A 21,918-nucleotide genomic window follows, 5' to 3' on the forward strand; every position below is an offset into this window, starting at 1 on the left:
TGCGAAAAATTGCCGATCTACAAGCTCACAACGAGGTGTGTCTACAGACTACACAACATGCATGCTTGCGAGTTTGCAGATCTGGTGAGCTACCCAAAGGCATACTATAAAGCATTGATTGGATTTGATTAAATAAGCCATGTCACAGTGACCCATTGTAATTTGGCACATTTCTTGAGCCTATTTATTGCTAAATCAATAGGCATATATAGACTATATTTATTGCTCCTAATAATTAACAAATTGAGCCAGCAATATAGCCTACATTACAGCTACGTGATGTCATCTGTTCTGTAGGATATTATTCAATCATTAATGGGGAATGGCCCGTCGTTGCTGTCCGTGGTCCTGGAGGCTCCAGTATTCTATAATTGTTTAGACTCATAATAAAATAATATAAAACATACACAACACTACGAACAAGAAGTTACAAATTATACTGAGAAATAAACCTAATCTGTAATGTATTGATGACATATAATGAACATAATAAGCTGTCCATGGTTGATGTGTTAATTATAATTATGAATCTCTGGATTGAATACAGCAGATCTACAAGCACTGTTTTAAATGACTGCATCATTGGTAAACAGGACATTGAGTGATTTACTCCAACACATGAAATAAATCATGTTTTCACAGAACGTTTATTGACATAAAGTTGATCATAACATTTATATGAAACAGAGATAAAGAGGAGAACCCAAGCTGTCTGTACAGCAGTAATATTGATGAGTTTATCATGGTCTAAGGCTGCTACAGAGATAATTAAATGATCACACATACAACAGGTCAAATATACAGTGTTGCCAGTGTGATGTGTGAAATATCACACATAAAATGTGCTCCAATCAGAAGCTTTCCCTCCACTATGACGTTCCACATCAGGCACCGCCAACAAGACTGTTGATCCTTACCTTTTTACACACATCCACAAAGTAAAGGTCGTCCCCTCGATATGTACATGATCAATACATGATCAATACATGATCAATACATGACTGTATGATATGTACATGATCAATACATGATCAATACATGACTGTATGATATGTACATGATCAATACATGAATGTATCATATTTACATGATCAATACATGACTGTATGATATGTACATGATCAATACATGACTGTATGATATGTTCATGATCAATACATGAATGTATGATATTTACATGATCAATACATGACTGTATGATATGTACATGATCAATACATGAATGTATGATATTTACATGATCAATACATGACTGTATGATATGTACATGATCAATACATGAATGTATGATATGTACATGATCAATACATGAATGTATGAACATCAGAATACTGTGATATTTACATGATCAATACATGAATGTATGACATCACTGATATTTACATGATCAATATGAATGTATGACATCACTGTAATATTTACATGATCAATACATGAATGTATGACATCACTGTGATATTTACATGATCAATATGAATGTATGGACATCACTGTGATATTTACATGTTCAATACATGAATGTATGACATCACTGTGATATTTACATGATCAATACATGAATGTATGATATGTACATGATCAATACATGAATGTATGACATCACTGTGATATTTACATGATCAATACATGAATGTATGGACATCACTGTGATATTTACATGATCAATACATGAATGTATGACATCACTGTGATATTTACATGATCAATACATGAATGTATGACATCACTGTGATATTTACATGATCAATACATGAATGTATGGACATCACTGTGTTATTTACATGATCAATACATGAATGTATGCCATCACTGTGATATTTACATGATCAATACATGAATGTATGACATCACTGTGATATTTACATGATCAATACATGAATGTATGACATCACTGTGATATTTACATGATCAAACATACAACTGGTCACATGACTGTTCCTCAGTCTATTGAGCAGAAATATCAACATCAAAGATATAATGTACATAAAAAGTACAGTATGAGGCATGTTTACTTCTGCTTGTCATTAAGTAACCGTCTCCACACGTGATGTCAGAAAACACAACAGGATATGAAAAGTACAGGCGTTGTGCATTTCCTGACATATTACCATATATACAGTCCATAGAATATAGCTTATATAGCTGGGTAGCTCTAGCCTGCTTCCAGACCAGAGACCCCGCCCACTCTCAGAGTGGACTCTTTCTCTGGTCTGGAGCTTAGTACATGAATCGGTTTTTATTTTCGGCTGTCCAATGAGCGCGCGGGGTGGGGGTGGGGTGGGTCTAACGAATATCCAATCCGCGCAGCAGTTGAAACGATTCAAACGAAGTTCACACACACACACACACACACACAGGCAGGCTGAGGAAGGCACACACACACACACACACACACGCACGAGCGCACTGATTTCACCAAGCAGTTTAATGTTGATTACAAGTTTCTGGTCGCAGTTCTGTGTGGAAGCAGTCACTGGCACAGACAGAGACACACACACAATCACACACACACACTCCCCGACGGTGCGTCGCGATCACTCGCGCGCGGACACGCTCGCAAAAAAGTCCCCCGTAAATCGCTCAGAATGGAGCACAGTTTCAGACTAAAGCGTGAGCTGAGACTGAAATCAGGCTAGGGTAGCTCAGTTGCTAGAGCTCTCGCACCGCTGACTCGGTTTGGGTGCATCAAGTCATTCAGTAATAAATGTACTGGGAGATGATGGTAGGTGTGGCGCTACACCTCAACAATCCATCTCCCAGAGGTCTGATGCATTGTAACGGGATAGACTGATATCTACAATGAGCCTCTCCCCAAATACTCCTGAACCGTCCAAGAAAATAACACATGCAAAACGGTACACTGTCCAGTAACCATCCGAGGAAGCGTATCTGGGGGGCATTGAACAGTTCAAACAGTCTTCTTCATGTGATAACGTGGCGTCTGAGGTGGCTGTTGTCTTGAGGTGATAATGACCACTCATACTCTGTGGTCTTATGAATCTAATCATATTGGTAGAGGTATCAGGTCGCACTTGTTGGTGGTGATGTCACCAAGAACGCTGCTCCCTCATTGGCTAAAGGCCCTGCCTTTGTACTGTCGGCTGGAAACAGTACTTACGCGCTCTGCTGGAGCAAGTAACAATACCACTGGTAGAAGAACTGCTGCTCCATCACAGCATAACTTAATTAATCTACAGTATACAGTCAAACAAAGTCGACATTACACCCGGTGCAAATAATCTTTTTTTTTTTTTCTCTTTTTTTTTAATCTTTTTTACCAAAGAAAAGAAGCATTCCAGTCCTTGAGTTGTGGACACGTGTCCAGAATCTCTGTTTTTTGTAGAAGTTTCAGGAACTGAGATGAAGTTCCCTCTCCTCCCTCAATCATTCTATCAATAAGTTTAATGCAAGCCGTTTCTGGCTTCAATTCCATCAGTTGTTTATAAACTCTATGATTAATAATTCCATCAGCCTCAACATGCTGGAGAATGTAGAGGAGATCCTCGCTGAGCCACTTGATAAGTTTCACCTTGTTGGTGACCAATATCTTCTCAGACGGGCCCTAGAAATGAGTAGCAGGTATTATTTCTTTTCTTCAAAATGCAACAATTGTAACAATGACACCGTATTTTGAGTTGCTATTTGCCAGTAAACCTACCTGTGGAGCATCTATGTGAGTGGAAGCCATGGTCTTCTCTGGATGAGGCTCAGCTGTCAAGCAAAGAAGAAATGTAATGTTTCATTTGCTTGTAAAGCGTAGAAATGTCTACGTTGAAGCCCCACAATATGGTTTCACCTATATGTATGAACATTATTGTGGTGTTTTGCCATTTTCACGGGTAGTACTTTAACAAAGTCCTCCTAGGAGGATGTTCAGAATCACCACAAACTTGTTCAGCGCACACAAAAGACCTTAAGGATGAGAAGTTATCAAAAGCGTGAGTTTTCATAAAACGGCATGACCGTTAGGGATGTCCCGATACCGGTACCAGAATCAGTACTCGCCCCGACACCGGCCGATATTGCTCACGGCAGCGCCAGATACCATTTTGTTTCATAAATATGTGCCCCAATCTCACTGGGGCCAGTCATCTCGGAAAGTACAGCTTTAGACAGGGACTGAAAATACCTTTTTTTTTTTTTTCTCACTAAAATGTGATAAAGCCACTAAAGCATTTCATAAATTTCAGGCTACATTTCACTTAAACGCCAGAGCTTAACTCTGCATGTAAATAAGACTTTTTTTAATTAATGTGAGAGATCGTCAGGTCATTTGCAGGTTAGACATTTATTTAGAACTTGAATATCTCAAAAGTAGTATTTCAGCATGGCATCATTCTATAAGCCATATCTTCAAAACTGTTGGGTCAATCTCCACAACCAATATATCATTTTGTAGCTATGATCCCCAGCTTTCAAATGAAATGAAAAAATGAAAATGAATAAAAATCCAATGACTGGCTCCCAGCCAAATTGGGACACATATGTTGGTAACAACATATCAAAAGTCCTAAGACACAGTTTTGTGTGTGTTAGTTCAACTAATAAACAGGGTTTTCACCTTCTCTCACTCTAGCCATGACAACATAATTAAGTGTGCCTAACATGCAATGCAATGGCAAAACACTTATTGTAATCCGCCATACTTAGTTAAGTGTGCCTGCCATGCATACTTAATAACTAGAAAAGAAAATTTCCAAGAAATTTTAAGTGTGCCTGCAGCTCGCTAAGTCTGTGCAACCTTGTGTAGCGGTTGGTGTTAGCATTAGCGTTACATTATTTAACATTAGCATTAGCATAGTGGCGTTTTGGCGCATTTTTGGCCGTTATCACGGGTCGCACTTTAACGACAGTTTTTTGAGAAAAAATTGTTTTGTGAGAAAAAAAAATTTTTTGAGAAAAAGTGTTTTGAGAAAAAAAAAAATTGAGAAAAAAAAAATTTGAGAAAAAAAAATTTGAGAAAAAAAAAATTTGAGAAAAAAAAATTTTTTGAGAAAAAAAATTTTTTGAGAAAAAAATGTTTTGAGAAAAAAAATGTTTTGAGAAAAAAAAATTTCAGAAAAAAAAAATTTGAGAAAAAAAATTGAGAAAAAAAAAATTTTGAGAAAAAAAAATTTGAGAAAAAAAAATTTGAGAAAAAAAAATGTTGAGAAAAAAAAATTGAGAAAAAAATTTTTTTGAGAAAAAAAATTTTGAGAAAAAAAAATTGAGAAAAAAAATTTTGAGAAAAAAAATTTTGAGAAAAAAAAATTTTTGAGAAAAAAAATTTTTGAGAAAAAAAAAATTGAGAAAAAAAAATTTTTGAGAAAAAAAATTTTTTGAGAAAAAAAAAAATTATGACACCAGCCGCGAGTCTGTACGACAAACGGTTCATGAGTTATAGAGGCACTTCCTGTTTGGCGAAGGACAATTCCTGTTATAGAGGGGGCGGGGCTTAATCAATTACAGCTCATCCCTATTGGCCGGAAAAAGACCAAAGTTGTGTGTGCATTTTAAAGTTTAAATCACGTTGCTAGGCAAAAGTATGGCAGAGTTATGTGGCGCCAAAGTTTCTGGTTTTTTTTCGGAGTCCCCCATTCTAAGTCAATGGGGTTTAGGGCGTAGTTTTTTTGCGAATTACATCGCAATCGTATCACGGATCGGAAAGAAAAGTAATAGCACACCATTCCCGGCCGAGCCGCACATTTTGATGTGTATATTGCGGGGGTGGCGTAAATCGTGCGGCAGTTATTACGTGCCGAAATTTCCCCCATTCTAAGTGAATGGGGTTTTTTGGCGTCGTTTTTTGCGAATTACGTCGCAATGGTAACGCCGATCGGAAAGAAAAGTAATAGCACACCATTCCCGGCCGAGCCGCACGTTTTGATGTATATATTGCGGTGGTGGCGTAAATTGTGCGGCACTTATTACGTGCCGAAATTTGCAAGAACATTACCGACCGACCGACCGACTTAAGTATGGCGGATTACAATAAGTGTTCTGCTATTGCATAGCAGGCACACTTAATAATAATAATGATCCCACAAAATTTGGAGCCCTAATAACTGCCGCACGATTTACGCCACCGCCGCGATATATACATCAAAACGTGCGGCTCGGCCGGGAATGGTGTGCTATTACTTTTCTTTCCGATCCGCGTTACCATTGCGACGTAATTCGCAAAAAACAACACCCAAAAACCCCATTGACTTTGAATGGGGGACTCGGGAAAAAAACCCTGAAAATTTGGCGCCACATAACTCTGCCATACTTTTGCCTAGCAACGTGATTTAAACTTTAAAATGCACAGACAACTTTGGTCTTTTTCCGGCCAATAGGGATGAGCTGTAATTGATTAAGCCCCGCCCCCTCTGTATTCCTATTGGCTGGGCTTTAAACAGCCACTAATCCAGTTCACAGCATGGTACCGTCTTGAAACTTGGTGTCTGGACTTAAACGGCCAATAGGGACTTATTACTTAAGCCCCGCCCCTCTTAAGCCCCGCCCCTATCTTCCTATTGGCTTAGCTTTAAACAGCTATATCTCCAGTTTGCAGCATGGTAACGTCTCGAAACTCGCTGTGTGTACTTACATGGCAAATAGGAATTATCTGTAATTGCTTAAGCCCCAACCCCCTGCCTTCCTATTGGCTGGGCTTTAAACAGCCATGTCTCCACTTCCCAACATGTTACTGGTCTCAAACTCAGTGGGTGGTCCCACAGTCCCAACGGCTAACCGCTAACAAATGCCTAATGTTTAAAACTAGAAAAGAGAATTTCTAAGAAATTTTAAGTGTGCCTGCAGCTCGCTAAGTGTGTGCAACCTTGTATAGCAGTTGGTGTTAGCATTAGCATTTTGCATTAACATTAAAATCATTTTTAGAATTTTTTACATCAGCATTTTTATCATTAGCTTTAACATTAACATTTTTTTTAGCATTAACATTATCATTGATTTTATTTCCTTTAAACATTAGGCATTTGTTAGCATTAACATTTGTTAACATTAGCATTTGTTAGCATTAGCATTAGCATTTTTAGCATTAGCATGTGTTAGCATTTGCATATGTTAGCATAGCATTAGCATGTGTTAGCATTAGCTTTAGTTAGCATTAGCATGTGTTAGCATTAGCATTTGTTAGCATTAACATTTGTTAGCATTAACATTTGTTAGCATTAGCATTTATTAGCATTAGCATTAGTTAGCATTAGCATGTATTAACATTAGCATTTGTTAGCATTAGCATGTGTTAGCATTAGCATTTGTTAGCATTAGCATGTGTTAGCATTAGCATTTGTTAGCATTAACATTAGCATAAGCATTTGTTAGCATTAGCATTTGTTAGCATTAGCATGTGTTAGCATTAGCATTTGTTAACATTAGCATTTGTTAGCATTAGCATTTGTTAGCATTAGCATGTGTTAACATTAGCATTTGTTAGCATTAGCATCAGCATTAGCGGTTAGCCGTTGGGACTGTGGGACCATCCACCGAGTTTGTGACCAGTAACGTGTTGGGAAGTGGAGATATGGCTGTTTAAAGCCCAGCCAACAGGAAGGCAGAGGTGGCGGGGCTTAATAATTTACAGATAGTTCCTATTTGCCATGTAAGTACACACAGCGAGTTTCGAGACGGTACCATGCTGCAAACTGGAGATAAAGCTGTTTAAAGCTAAGCCAATAGGAAGATAGGGGCGGGGCTAAAGAGGGGTCGGGGCTTAAGTAATAAGTCCCTATTGGCCGTTTAAGTCCAGACACCAAGTTTCAAGACGGTACCATGCTGTGAACTGGAGTAGTGGCTGTTTAAAACCCAGCCAATAGGAATACAGAGGGGGCGGGGCTTAATCAATTACAGCTCATCCCTATTGGCCGAAAAAAGACCAAAGTTGTGTGTGCATTTTAAAGTTTAAATCACGTTGCTAGGCAAAAGTATGGCAGAGTTATGTGGCGTCAAAGTTTCTGGTTTTTTTTCTGAGTCCCCCATTCAAAGTCAATGGGGGTTTTTGCACATAGTTTTTTACGAATTACGTTGCCATGGTAACGCGGATCGGAAAGAAAAGTAATAGCACACCATTCCCGGCCGAGCCGCACATTTTGATGTATATATTGCGGGGGTGGCGTAAATCGTCCGGCAGTTATTACGTGCCGAAATTTCCCCCATTCTAAGTCAATGGGGTTTTTTAGCGTCGTTTTTGGCGAATTACGTCGCAATCGTAACGCGGATCGGAAAGAAAAGTAATAGCACACCATTCCCGGCCGAGCCGCACGTTTTGATGTATATATTGCGGCGGTGGCGTAAATTGTGCGGCAGTTATTACGTGCCGAAATTTATGGGATCATTATTAAGTGTGCCTGCCATGCAACGCAATGGCAAAACACTTATTGTAATCCGCCATACTTAAGTCATTAATTAAGTCTTTCGCCACGAATTTCTGCACGTAATAACTGCCGCACAATTAACGCCACCGCCGCAATATATACATCAAAACGTGCGGCTCGGCCGGGAATGGTGTGCTATTACTTTTCTTTCCGATCCGCGTTACGATTGCGACGTTATTCGCAAAAAACGACGCCCAAAAACCCCATTCACTTAGAATGGGGGAAGTGTGCCTGCCATGCAACGCAATGGCAAAACACTTATTGTAATCCGCCATACTTAAGTCATTAATTAAGTCTTTCGCCACGAATTTCTGCACGTAATAACTGCCGCACAATTAACGCCACCGCCGCAATATATACATCAAAACGTGCGGCTCGGCCGGGAATGGTGTGCTATTACTTTTCTTTCCGATCCGCGTTACGATTGCGACGTTATTCGCAAAAAACGACGCCCAAAAACCCCATTCACTTAGAATGGGGGAAATTTCGGCACGTAATAACTGCCGCAAGATTTACGCCACCTCCGCAATATATACATCAAAACGTGCGGCTCGGCCGGGAATGGTGTGCTATTACTTTTCTTTCCGATCCGCGTTACCATGGCAACGTAATTCGTAAAAAACTACGCGCAAAAACCCTCATTGACTTTGACTGGGGGACTCAGAAAAAAACCCAGAAACTTTGGCGCCACATAACTCTGCCATAATTTGGCCTAGCAACGTGATTTAAACTTTAAAATGCACACACAACTTTGGTCTTTTCCGGCCAATAGGGATGAGCTGTAATTGATTAAGCCCCGCCCCCTCTGTATTCCTATTGGCTGGGTTTAAACAGCCACTACTCCAGTTCACAGCATGGTACCGTCTTGAAACTTGGTGTCTGGACTTAAACGGCCAATAGGGACTTATTACTTAAGCCCAGCCCCCTCTTAAGCCCCGCCCCTATCTTCCTATTGGCTTAGCTTTAAACAGCTTTATCTCCAGTTTGCAGCATGGTACCGTCTCGAAACTCGATGTGTGTACTTACATGGCAAATAGGAACTATCTGTAAATGCTTAAGCCCCGCCCCCTCTGCCTTCCTATTGGCTGGGCTTTAAACAGCCATGTCTCCACTTCCCAACACGTTACTGGTCACAAACTCGGTGGGTGGTCCCACAGTCCCAACGGCTAACCGCTAATGCTAATGCTAATGCTAACAAATGCTAATGCTAACACATGCTAATGCTAACACATGCTAATCCTAATGCTAACACATGCTAATGCTAACAAATGCTAATGCTAACAAATGCTAATGCTAACATATGCTAATGCTAACGAATGCTAATGCTAAAAATGCTAATGCTAATGCTAACAAATGCTAATGCTAATGCTAACACATGCTAATGCTAACAAATGCTAATGCTAAAAAATGCTAATGCTAACATATGCTAATGCTAACCAATGCTAATGCTAGCAAATGCTAATGCTAACAAATGCTAATGCTAACATATGCTAATGCTAACAAATGCTAATGCTAATACATGCTAATGCTAACTAATGCTAATGCTAACATATGCTAATGCTAACGAATGCTAATGCTAAAAATGCTAATGCTAATGCTAACAAATGCTAATGCTAACAAATGCTAATGCTAAAAAATGCTAATGCTAACATATGCTAATGCTAACGAATGCTAATGCGAGCAAATGCTAATGCTAACACATGCTAATGCTAACATATGCTAATGCTAACAAATGCTAATGCTAATACATGCTAATGCTAACAAATGCTAATGCTAACAAATGCTAATGCTAATGCTAACACATGCTAATGCTAACAAATGCTAATGCTAATGCTAACACATGCTAATGCTAATACATGATGCTAATGCTAACATATGCTAATGCTAGCGAATGCTAATGCTAACAAATGCTAATGCTAACACATGCTACTGCTAACACATGCTACTGCTAACATATGCTAATGCTAATGCTAACAAATGCTAATGCTAATACATGCTAATGCTAACAAATGCTAATGCTAACAAATGCTAATGCTAATGCTAACACATGCTAATGCTAATACATGATAATGCTAACAAATGCTAATGCTAATGCTAACAAATGCTAATGCTAACACATGCTAATGCTATGCTAACATATGCAGATGCTAACACATGCTAATGTTAAAAATGCTAATGCTAATGCTAACAAATGCTAATGCTAACAAATGCCTAATGTTTAAAGGAAAACAAATCTATGATAATGCTAATGCAAAAAAAATGTTAATGTTAAAGCTAATGATAAAAATTCTGATGTAAAACTGCTATACAAGGTTGCACACACTTAGCGAGCTGCAGGCACACTTAAAATTTCTTAGAAATTTTCTTTTCTAGTTATTAACTAGAAAAGAAAATTTTGAAGACATTTTAAGTGTGCCTGCAGCTCGCTAAGTGTGTGCAACCTTGTATGTGTTAACATTAGCATCTTTGTTAGCATTAGCATTTGTTAGCATTAGCATGTGTTAGCATTAGCAATATGGTTTCTTGTTTTTGAGAAATAGGCTCCTCCCACAAGTTCCGCAAGGCGATTACATTGTCCCGTCGCTCCCGAGAACGTTTGTGTTTCGTTTTGAGAGGGTCGTTCCCCCTGAAAAAAACGTTTTGGCATGAAACGGTTACGTTTTGCGCGTTTGTGGTGCCCCCTATGGGTCGAAGTGGAAATGCTTTTGGGTATATGTTCAGTATAGCGCCCCCCACTTGTGGTTAAAATTTGGTGTTGACTGGATGTTTCGTTTGTGATTTATGGCTACTTCTTACAAAACGGGCTCCTCCCGCTAACTTTGGAACCCTGTTACGGAAGAACGGTATGGACTATCAAAATATTGTTTAAATGTGTTTATCGCATGAGTCCATAGATCGTGTGTATCAATTTTTGTGACATTTGGAGAAAATATGTAGGAAAAGGAGCAAAAAGTGTGTTTTGAAGAAAATTCAAAATGGCGGAAAATCTATCCTGACGCAAATGGGCGTGGCCTATATGAGGAGATGCGTCATGACCCAAGGAATCCAGGGAAAAAGGAATTTTAATTTTCCGACCCACGGTTCAAGAGTTACAGGCCGAAAGGTAAAGTGGACTGTTATAGCGCCACCATGAGGCCAACTGACGAAATTATTTTTTATTTAATCCTTGATATCATTATAAATCTCCTCTCCAAGTTTTGAAACTGTAGCCCCTATGGTTTAGCGAGAAAAAAAATATTGAATGTGAGTTTTTGCGATTCCCATTATAAGTCAATGGGTAAAATTAATTCACTAATAAATTAATATCAATTAAACGATACAACTTTTCTCTTAGAAAAGTAATAGCACACCATTCCCGGCCGAGCCGCACGTTTTGATGTATATATTGCGGCGGTGGCGTAAATTGTGCGGCAGTTATTAGCGCACCAAATTTGTGGGATCATTATTAACTACCCTAATTAATTAACTACCCTAATTAATTAATTAAGTATGGCGGATTACAATAAGTGTTTTGCCATTGCATGGCAGGCACACTTAATCAAGTATGGTGGATTACAATAAGTGTTTTGCCATTGCATTGCATGGCAGGCACACTTAATGATAAAGGGAAGAATTCAATGATAATGCTAAAAAATGCTAAAGCTAATGATAATAAAAATGTTTCTAATGATAAAAATGCTAATGTAAAAAATTCTAATGATGTTAATGTTAACAAAAGTCCCGTGTGAACGCTAACCGGACCAAATTCAAAATGCAACAATGTAAACATTTGGTCCCTGATCCGGACCTTCTAAGCGGACTTTGGGTGAGAACGCCCCCTAAGAGTCCTTGACCTTAATTGGGGCCTATTTCGCCAAACAGGAAGTGCCCCTCACCAAACAGGAAGTGACCCTTTACCTCGTGAACCGTTTGTCGTACAGACGCGTGGATGGCATCAAATGACTTGATTAAGAGTCCTTAACCTTAATTGGGGCCTATTTCGCCAAACAGGAAGTGCCCCTCACCAAACAGGAAGTGACCCTTGATCTCGTGAACCGTTTGTCGTACAGACGCGCGGGTTGCGTTAAATGACAAAAATTAAGAGTCCTTAACCTTAATTGGGGCCTATTTCGCCAAACAGGAAGTGCCCCTCACCAAACAGGAAGTGACCCTTGATCTCGTGAACCGTTTGTCGTACAGACGCGCAGGTTGCGTCAAATGACAAGATTAAGAGTCCTTAACCTTAATTGGGGCCTATTTCGCCAAACAGGAAGTGCCCCTCACCAAACAGTAAGTGACCCTTTATCTCGTGAACCGTTTGTCGTGCAGACACGTGGGTGGTGTGAAATGACTTGATTAAGAGTCCTTAACCTTAATTGGGGCCTATTTCGCCAAACAGGAAGTGCCCCTCACCAAACAGGAAGTGACCCTTTTTCTCGTGAACCGTTTGTCATACAGACATGTGGGTGGTGTGTCATATGAAGAACCATAATGTTAAAGCTTATGCAAAAAATGCTAATGTTAAAAAATGTAACGCTAATGCTAACACCAACCGCTACACAAGGTTGCACAGACTTAGCTGCAGGCACACTTAAAATTTCGTAGAAATTTTCTTTTCTAGTTATGTAAAGCATTTCATTTTGGAGCGCCACACACTATTTAAGCACTTGTACAGAAACTTAACTTACAGTATCGGTATTCGGTATCGACAAGTACTCAAATTAAGTACTCGTACTTGTACTTGGTCGGCAAAGAAGTGGTATCGGGACATCCCTAATGACCGTGGTGTCATTTGACTTGGTTCAGAGTCCTTGTCCTTAATTGGTTTAACTTAACCTCGCACCCTCTTCTGATGGGTCGGTAGTTGGTAGTTCCTATTTTCTCCATATAACTTTTCAACGATTTGCTGCTCAGACTTGTGGGTGGTGTCATTGGAATCCTTTAGTGTACTAGCTGCAATATCTCTAGTTTAGTGTAGCGTCAGCTCACCTTCATCTGCTCTGCTTGTGGAAGCTGGAGTTGAAGAGGACACTGGAGGCTCTTCAGATGGAGTTGAAGAGGACACTGGAGGCTCTTCAGATGAAGTCCGATCTTCAGATGCAGGCTGGACTACTGTTACAATGAGAAACATGGTGTTACCTGAAAGGATCTGTAAGGCCGGCTTTACACTGCCACTGAAATCTAGCCTGAATCAGATCTGAGTCACATCAAAAGTCGTCAGACGTCATTACAGAGCGTGAGTGTTTACTATTTGATTACAGCGCGGCGCTGAGCACATGAGAAAAACAAGAGAGGAGAGAGAAAACACGTGATCTAAATAGATAAAACCAGAGAGAAGAGCGAAGTAAATAAAAGAAGAAAAAACATATTGTAACCTGTAACGTGTGTTTGTTTTTGTTGTTGTCGCCTGTCTGTTATGTCGCATTTCCTGAACGTAATCAACTAGCGTCAACGTTGTTACGTAACGTCATGGCGCCGACACCACGGTAACCAAAGCAGATATGTCGACTAAGTGCAGCTTTGGGCTGACGCTGGTAAAAGCAGTCTAAACGCACAGGTCAGATCTGTGTCACTTGCAAATGCAGTGTGAAAAGTCAGGCCAAAAGATCGGATTTTAGAACCAAATCGGATTTGGGCTGGATTTGACTGCAGTGTAAACCCGGCCTAACTACTGACTACTGACACATTTATATCTGACCTGGTAAATAACCAGCTAACCTCTAACCCTGGTAAGAGGCAGAATGTCAGGGGAGGGTGAGCTTAGTCACTGTACACTCCTACAGGTTGATATGAGACATATGTCTTTAATTGATATCTATTTAATAATTGATATGTGTCTTTGATTGGACAGAGGTCTGTTATTGAGCTTAGCGGTCACTATTCAGAAATAACACATCACTGAATTCAGTGATCAAGCTTTGTAATACATTTAAATATGAAAGAGTTATTCCACTATATCATAATTCACATTAAACTCTGCCTTTACCTTTCAGGTGAATCTCTTGCTCCCAGACGGTGTCGGGTCCCAGCAATTCCAATGCAACGAGTGATGCATTGAGATTGAGATTGAGCTTCACCTCAAATGTTGCATGGTAATTTGGTCCGTAGTTCTGACGATATGGCACACTCTGAAAACCATAAATACACAGGGGTTAAAGTTTTAAAAAATAAAAATAAAATCCCAAGAATGTGAAGTCTGTGTAAGAGCTGTAAAACTAATAGCATGGCACAAGCACCAATTGTTGGGGTGGTAAAAAGGTGTTTCCCTGAAGTTCTCAACTGCCTTCACTGTGAATGTGTGTGCTGCCAATCCAAGCTTCATTTTATAGAAGCAGCTTATTAAGTTCTGTTGCATTCTGTTGCTAGTAGTAGTCTTGAATGTAAAGCCAAACTCTAAATCCACATGGTGCTTATAGCTGCAGTGTGTTTAAACACATGTAGCTCACAATGAGCTTGTAGATCTTGCCATTTGGTTTAGAGTGGAACATTTATTTTAATTATTATTATCCGATGCTGGATATTTGGTTTAGAGTGGAACATTCTAAACCATGTACTACAGGGGGGCTAATAATAATTCTGCTAATAATAATTAGCAGAACAGAGTCAAAGGTCAAGTTTAGGCAACTAAGCAAGGTTTTAATGTCCAAATTCAACAGATAAATAGAAATTCATTAATTGACAACACTGCCACTGATGATAGTGCTGCTAAACACATCGATTAAAAGGTTTAATCTGCAACACAATGTTATACAATATGGAGTGGGGGTCCCTGCTTCATCTCTCTAGACTCTCTCTCAGCTAAGGGGTCCCTGCTTCATCTCTCTAGACTCTCTCTCTCAGCTAAGGGGTCCCTGCTTCATCTCTCTAGACTCTCTCTCAGCTAAGGGGTCCCTGCTTCATCTCTCTAGACTCTCTCTCAGCTAAGGGGTCCCTGCTTCATCTCTCTAGACTCTCTCAGCTAAGGGGTCCCTGCTTCATCTCTCTAGACTCTCTCAGCTAAGGGGTCCCTGCTTCAGCTCTCTAGACTCTCTCTCAGCTAAGGGGTCCCTAGACTCTCTCAGCTAAGGGGTCCCTGCTTCATCTCTCTAGACTCTCTCTCAGCTAAGGGGTCCTTGGCCTGAAAAACATTGAAGACCGCTGCTTAAATGATTACACATGTTCTGTCATTGATTGGCGTCATCATCTTATGTTGATGCTGTCTGTCGTAGAACACCAACAGCAGCTTTGTGACCCTGGTTTTGATTGATTGATTGATTGATTGAAGACTTTATTGTCAGTTTGCATAGGAAAAGGTACAGATTCATGACGGTATTTACCAGTTGCGAACGGCTGCCGCCTATAAGTGGTTTTTCAGGGCGATTTTAAAGGATGTTGTGGATCCACACTCCTTTATGGCCCTCGGTAAGGCTTTCCACATTTTGGTGGTATAACAGAAAAAAGAGTTTGACCCTTTGTTGGCTTTGACTCTGGGTTGAACGTGATCTGTGGAGATGCCTCTGGTGTTGTAATTGTGAATTATGCTGAAAATTACTTTTTACTGTTGCTGCCATAAAGCAGCTTTCTGTTGCACAAACAAATACAGTACATGTCCTTGGCTCTCTGAGCTTTTTGAAATGACTTTCCATTGGCGACAACAAAGTTAACATGAGCCCTGGCAGTGGCGGACACATTAATGAATACCTGGTAGGTGATGTGTTAAAAGCAATGAATCTGTTAACTACATGATGGCAGACTGCTTATTTTAATTGGGAGGATTATGAATGTCCGACGTCTCATCGGAGCACATGGCTGCTGTATCAAAGAGTTATGTTGCATCAGCGAATGCAAGACAGAATAAACAAGAACTGCACTCTGTTGAGGTGCCAACTTGCACCTCACGCTCAAGCAGGACACATGGCCTTCTTGTGTGCAAGCAGAGCGCCACGAGGTGTGCACTGCTGGCCTCATGTCCCTGATGTCTTCACCACGAGGTGCTGGTCTCATGTCCCTGATGTCTTCACCACGAGGTGCTGGCCTCATGTCCCTGATGTCTTCACCACGAGGTGCTGGCCTCATGTCCCTGATGTCTTCACCACAAGGTGCTGGCCTCATGTCCCTGATGTCTTCACCACAAGGTGCTGGTCTCATGTCCCTGATGTCTTCACCACGAGGTGCTGGCCTCATGTCCCTGATGTCTTCACCACGAGGTGCTGGTCTCATGTCCCTGATGTCTTCAACACAAGGTGCTGGCCTCATGTCCCTGATGTCTTCACCACGAGGTGCTTGCCTCATGTCCCTGATGTCTTCACCACAAGGTGTGCACTGCTGGCCTCATGTCCCTGATGTCTTCACCACGAGGTGCTGGCCTCATGTCCCTGATGTCTTCACCACGAGGTGCTGGTCTCATGTCCCTGATGTCTTCACCACGAGGTGTGCACTGCTGGCCTCATGTCCCTGATGTCTTCACCACAAGGTGCTGGTCTCATGTCCCTGATGTCTTCACCACAAGGTGCTGGTCTCATGTCCCTGATGTCTTCACCACGAGGTGCTGGTCTCATGTCCCTGATGTCTTCACCACAAGGTGCTGGTCTCATGTCCCTGATGTCTTCACCACGAGGTGCTGGTCTCATGTCCCTGATGTCTTCACCACGAGGTGTTCACTGCTGGCCTCATGTCCCTGATGTCTTCACCACGAGGTGTGCACTGCTGGCCTCATGTCCCTGATGTATTCACCCGTTAATGATATCATTTCATATTATTTCAAATTATGTTATGGTCTTTATATCATTTTATATAATTTCATATTATTCCAAAACGAGGGGCCCCTCACATTGTCCCTCATTTTGGCGTGATTGGCATTAATGATGGGTTTATGATGGGTTTTCATATTCTTTCCTGACTTGTGAGGTTGTAGTATTGATGTGTGATACTTTGGACAATACTTTATTTTAATTATCAGCGCATTGAGGTGTGAGGTTGTAGTATTGATGTGTCATACCCTGGGCAATACTCTATATGAAGTATCAGAGCATTGCAGACTGTAGTGCTGGCCCACTGTAAGATCACAGTTAGACGTGGTCTTGAGTTGTTCATCCCCAGGATGTTGTTTGATCACCTACAATGACACAAACATGTTGTTTTATAACACCTACAATGACACAAACATGTTGTTTTATAACACCTACAATGACACAAACATGTTGTTTTATAAAACCTACAATGACACAAACATGTTGTTTTATAAAACCTACAATGACACAAACATGTTGTTTTATAAAACCTACAATGACACAAACATGTTGTTTTATAAAACCTACAATGACACAAACATGTTGTTTTATAAAACCTACAATGACACAAAGCATGTTGATGGGTGTTCACTCAAAACAATATGTCAGCCAACTTATGTATCCAATGTCACAGAGATGCAAGCTACTTAATAAACAACATTGTACCTCGTCTGGAGACACATTTTCCGGCAGCAGGAATACATTCAGTATCCGTATCTCAGGTCCCGGTGGTCGAAGGAACAGCAGAACCTGAGCATGTTTTGACGTTTTGAAGAGGTCCCAAATCTTCTCCAGGATCCCAAAAGTAGACAGGTGGGTCACTTTTACGAACACATAAGTCTGGGTCACTCTCAGTGGTTCTAAGAGTTCCACCCCTTCATCTGTGATGTGGGCCACACACAGATCACCTGTGGAAAGGATTTGAAACATTAAAGAATGGTTATTAGTTAGCAATAGAAACATAAGAGTTCTATCCCATGCCTAAACAAACTTAGTCCAACACAAATCCATGACACTGCTCACATCTCAAATAGAAAAGTCCACAATTAATTTTAAAATAATAGCGTCTCCTAAATTGAGTTGTTTTACTTTTTTATACAAGAAACATTCACATATTCACATGTGCAGGACACATTGAGTGACTCACCAGGTGTGATGTCACAGTGTGGCAGGCCTAGCTGGCAGACACACTTCTGAGGACACTGGATGTCAAACAGAGGACCTGCAGGAGTCCTTCCTGTTGACTGGAGACATCTTTCCTCCCACTGAACAGTCTCGTAGACCACTTCCCCTCCAGCTGTGGTTACAAACACCAACCCTGTCCGTCTGCACTGGAACAGCCCCGCCCCGGGGAAATTGGACCTGTGACACAACAAAACAAATGTGAAGCATTCCATACACTGGAGAAGGAAGGGAGGTCAATACAATGTTCTTAACTCTGAGTAGAAACATTTATTTATAGTAGAACAACATTTTAACCCTTGTGTTCATCAGGTTCATCAGGTGATGGAGACTAATTAACGTTAATAACATTGTCCCACTATAAATAAATGTCTATGACATCATAGAAGTGATGTCATAGACCATCCATGACTGGCAGTCCGGAGGCCCACATGCAGCCCCAACTTCACTTAATGCGGCCCCCACTTTTACTTAATGCGGTCCACAGGATGATATTGGAATACTTGCTTTGTTCATTATGGACACGCAATATCACCTTGCATTGTTCACCACACAATTTGTTCACTTTGGACATACTGTAGTATACCACCTGTTTTTTTTTTTTTACCACTCACTTCATTCACTATGGACATGTTATACCACCTGACATTGTTCACCACTTCATTCACTATGGACATGTTATACCACCTGACATTGTTCACCACTTCATTCACTATGGACATGTTATACCACCTGACATTGTTCACCACTTCATTCACTATGGACATGTTATACCACCTGACATTGTTCACCACTTCATTCACTATGGACATGTTAAACCACCTGACATTGTTCACCACTTCATTCACTATGACATGTTAAACCACCTGACATTGTTCACCACTTCTTCACTATGGACATGTTATACCACCTGACATTGTTCACCACTTCATTCACTATGGACATGTTATACCACCTGACATTGTTCACCACTTCATTCGCTATGGACATGTTATACCACCTGACATTGTTCACCACTTCATTCACTATGGACATGTTATACCACCTGACATTGTTCACCATTTCATTCACTATGGACATGTTATACCACCTGACATTGTTCACCACTTCATTCACTATGGACATGTTATATCACCTGACATTGTTCACATCTCACTTCATTCTCTAGTCCAGTTCATTTACAATCACAGAGGCTGGTTGAATAGAAACATGTCAGTGGAAACAGGAAGCTGATGGGTTCAAAGACACATCTTCTACTTCTATAGAGGAAGCGGTTTAGATGACTGACCTGTACTGATTGGTTGACTGTTCTGTGTTTAGACTGACCTGTACTGATTGGTTGACTGTACTGTTTGCACGCTGGGATCAAAATGGCTCTGAAAGACACAAATCAGACAGGAAACAATCAGGGACTTTCCTGATGTTCAGTGTGATTGTTCTGTAGAGGTTCTAGTGGTGTTCAGTGTGATTGTTCTGTAGAGGTTCTAGTGGTCAGTGTGATTGTTCTGTAGAGGTTCTAGTGGTGTTCAGTGTGATTGTTCTGTAGAGGAGATGGTTCTACTCACAATGTCCATGTTGGAATGATGGACATCGTCAGAGGAGAGTCTAGAAACACGCGTGCGCGCACGCACACGCACACGCACACACACACACACACACACACACACACACACACACACACACACACACACACAATGTGTAATTTATTAAAGATATACTGACATCATAACAGTTCCATTTCTGGTCACATTTGTCTTTGTTTACATTTCTAACATTCCTAATTAACGTTGGAGTAATGTGTATAGGAACAACACTAAGCACAACAATGTACCTGACCACTCCACATTTAAGACCAGTGCACCCATGAGAGAGAGATATTACCTTGTTAGGTTTGTTGCCTCTTGTTTCTCTGTCACCTGTGGTGAGTCTTCAGGTTCTAGGAGTTCTACTCCTGGTGAGTCTTCAGGTTCAGGTTGTGGTTCAGGTTCAGGTTGTGGTTCAGGTTCAGGTTGTGGTTCAGGTTGTGGTTCAGGTTGTGGTTCAGGTTGCGGTTCAGGTTGTGGTTCAGGTTGTGGTTCAGGTTGCGGTTCAGGTTGCGGTTCAGGTTGTGGTTCAGGTTGTGGTTCAGGTTGTGGTTCAGGTTCAGGTTCAGGTTGTGGTGAGTCTCCTGCTTCTGGTTCTTCTGGTGAGTCTTCTGCTTCTAGGAGTTCTACTCCTGTCTGAAGGAAAGACGCTCCAACTGACATCCTGTTTATGAAGAAATACATAAATTCATTAAGTAATTAATCACACACATTTGGCGTGTGTGTGTGTGTGTGTGTGTGTGTGTGTGTGTGTGTGTGTGTGTGTGTGTGTGTGTGTGTCTGTACTATCAGTGACAGCGAAGATTATTAAGTATTTCTCCCTCCTCGAACGCCTGCGGACCCCCGTCACGTGGGTTGCGTGTGGCCGCGCGTGTACAACATTTCTCACATCAGCTGTTATTAGTGTGTCTGTCGTTACAGGGGTTGCTACCACCGCGCACCGGGTACACTGCTGCATCTGTGTGCGCGCGTGTGTGCGTGTGTGTGTGCGTGTGTGCGTGCGCATGTGTGTGGGAGTGCTGTAACTGTCTCAGATATTCAAACGGGTATGGACGAACTTAAGAGGCAGCAACCACAGTTGCCAACGCCCTGCAACTCACAATCTAGCTAATCAATGAGGAGGAGGACAACACCAAACGACACATTTATCAACACTAGTGGCATTTCCATAAAGCCTCTTAATGTGCATTAAGCCTTTCGCGCTTAAATCTTTTTATGGAAACACTTCAAAATTCGAATAAACTTTCATTATCCGCAAAAAAATTTATCCACTTGGAGGTGGTGGATTTTGAGGCTTTATCGAATAAACTAAATGCGCATTTGTGAATGGAAACGGGTCAGACAATAAATGTAAATTCATTATGACGTTCTGGGTCCATATCGTCCTCCTATAACACTTTCCCCTGCTGCTTAACGGCCATTATATATCGTTTATAGCCCACAAAACAAACCGGTTGTTACACACGGAGTGACCCTTTGTCATCACACCGTGTTGCGCGTGCCAAAAGTGGCCGATCTACAAGCTCACAGCAGCTCGCATCCGTGAGGCTGCAGGATGAGTGTGCAGCGAGTCACCCCGAGTCACAGCGAGTCACCCCATAACCCACACTCTGCACATACTTTCATAACCCACACTCTGCACATACTTTCACCCCATAACCCACACTCTGTACATACTTTCATAACCCACACTCTGCACATACTTTCACCTCATAACCCACACTCTGTACATACTTTCACCCCATAACCCACACTCTGTACATACTTTCATAACCCACACTCTGCACATACTTTCACCCCATAACCCACACTCTGTACATACTTTCATAACCCACACTCTGTACATACTTTCATAACCCACACTCTGTACATACTTTCACCCCATAACCCACACTCTGTACATACTTTCACCCCACAACCCACACTCTGCACATACTTTCATAACCCACACTCTGCACATACTTTCATCCCATAACCCACACTCTGCACATACTTTCACCCCATAACCCACACTCTGTACATACTTTCACCCCATAACCCACACTCTGT

The 21,918-nt window shown here is 41.0% G+C and overlaps 1 protein-coding gene across 3 annotated transcripts in view; it reads right to left on the minus strand.

Annotated features, from left to right (window-relative positions):
* Nucleotides 1-702: 702 nt before the first annotated feature.
* Nucleotides 703-21,918, minus strand: part of LOC308288999 (uncharacterized protein) — an 80,636-nt gene continuing 59,420 nt past the window's right edge. For all 3 annotated transcript variants that reach the window (XM_080730494.1, XM_080730495.1, XM_080730496.1), the window contains 10 exons: nt 20,168-20,533; nt 19,852-19,891; nt 19,613-19,662; nt 18,252-18,466; nt 17,771-18,012; nt 17,314-17,430; nt 14,323-14,464; nt 13,326-13,448; nt 3,659-3,711; nt 703-3,562 (listed from right to left, as the gene is read on the minus strand). In XM_080730494.1, coding sequence (XP_080586620.1) covers nt 3,275-3,562; nt 3,659-3,711; nt 13,326-13,448; nt 14,323-14,464; nt 17,314-17,430; nt 17,771-18,012; nt 18,252-18,466; nt 19,613-19,662; nt 19,852-19,891; nt 20,168-20,533 — 1,636 coding nt within the window. In that variant the 3' untranslated portion in view covers nt 703-3,274. The remainder of the gene's footprint in view (nt 3,563-3,658; nt 3,712-13,325; nt 13,449-14,322; nt 14,465-17,313; nt 17,431-17,770; nt 18,013-18,251; nt 18,467-19,612; nt 19,663-19,851; nt 19,892-20,167; nt 20,534-21,918) is intronic.

Source organism: Nannobrachium achirus (assembly GCF_963921795.1).
Source record: "Nannobrachium achirus genome assembly, chromosome: 7".
NCBI lineage: Eukaryota > Metazoa > Chordata > Actinopteri > Myctophiformes > Myctophidae > Nannobrachium > Nannobrachium achirus.